The 1,265-nt window shown below is 40.6% G+C and overlaps 1 protein-coding gene across 1 annotated transcript in view; it reads right to left on the minus strand.

Annotated features, from left to right (window-relative positions):
* Positions 1 to 1,265, minus strand: part of LOC119586444 (cadherin-87A-like) — a 12,418-nt gene that overhangs the window by 10,053 nt on the left and 1,100 nt on the right. The window contains exons 2-4 of the mRNA XM_037935172.1: positions 1,053 to 1,110; positions 398 to 532; positions 58 to 208 (exon numbers count right to left, since the gene is read on the minus strand). Coding sequence (XP_037791100.1) covers positions 58 to 208; positions 398 to 532; positions 1,053 to 1,106 — 340 coding nt within the window. The 5' untranslated portion in view covers positions 1,107 to 1,110. The remainder of the gene's footprint in view (positions 1 to 57; positions 209 to 397; positions 533 to 1,052; positions 1,111 to 1,265) is intronic.

The following is a 1,265-nucleotide window of genomic DNA, read 5'->3' on the forward strand; positions in this document are numbered from 1 at the left end:
TTAGTCCACTTTTGGTGATTACGAGTAAGCAACATTGTTTGTAAACCAAACACTTACCGTTTACAGCCACGGCAGTTGACTTTTCGTAGTCAATCTCACAGGTAAAGTCCCTGTTCTCGCCTATGTCTTCGTCTACCACGATGATCTGCAGTGGCCTCACGTCTTCTTCTGTGGAGCATAGAACTTTATCTCCGGCTTCGTATTTATTCTGGCAGAAGTAGAGAAAGATATGAGTGCAGAGATTGGAACAGTTAAATTTTTTTTAGATATAACTTTTCTGCTCCACTCTCACATAGCAAGAGGATTACACACGCAAGTTCGTTAATCACACATTGATCGAAACGATTGATCCAAATGTGATGGAAACTATCAAACTATAATCAAAGATATTTCCCACCTCTTCCATTTTGATTTGCAGTTTCTCGGCGAGGCACCCATAGAACAAGAACTCTGGAGCGTGGTCGTTCGAATCTAGGATCTCGATGTCGAGTACTCTGCTGCCATTAAGTTTCGGTTCTCCGCTGTCCTCGGCCTGAGGAGACGCAAAGAAAATGGAAGTCGAGCAGAAAACGGGTCTTAGGAATAACAGGTTGCTTCGAAAGAAACATTATACATGGAAGTGTCACAAGCAATAGTGCATGGGAGTGCTGACGACAGTACCATAATCAGTCATGGTACCATAATCAATCAATTATACCACATCAGTCATGAATGGAAGAATCAGATCCATTCATACGTATGTCACAATTGTTCATGGCTTGGAGTATGGCATTTAAAGTACTACAATCAGTCATGGATGGAAATGTCACCTTTAATCACGGAAGGAAGTACCACAGTCAATCATGTACGGAAGTGCCACAACCAATCCGCACTTTAGTCACCATGAATGGACGCATCGCAATCAATGACGGATGTAAATACCACAGCCAAACTCAATCATAACCAGTAATGACTTTAAGTGGTACACCATCAGCCATAGACGGACGAGTTAAGATCCTGCATTCAGCCACGGATGGAAGTTTAAGTTAATAATTAAATGGCCTTGTACTTACCACCAAGAGTATCTCATATGATCCCCTTCGCCAGGTTAAGTCCTGTGTAGCCATCAGCCTGTGAATGTCAAATAAAAAATAAAATCACATTTGCAAAAACACCATTTTAAATAACGATTAAAGTATTATTTAGCAATGTATGCACAATGCAATATGTGCATAAAAATACATAACAAACAAGTGAAAGAGAGATGAGTAGTGAAAGTGTGCACA

This window comes from Penaeus monodon, chromosome 21 (assembly GCF_015228065.2).
Source record: "Penaeus monodon isolate SGIC_2016 chromosome 21, NSTDA_Pmon_1, whole genome shotgun sequence".
Taxonomy (NCBI): domain Eukaryota; kingdom Metazoa; phylum Arthropoda; class Malacostraca; order Decapoda; family Penaeidae; genus Penaeus; species Penaeus monodon.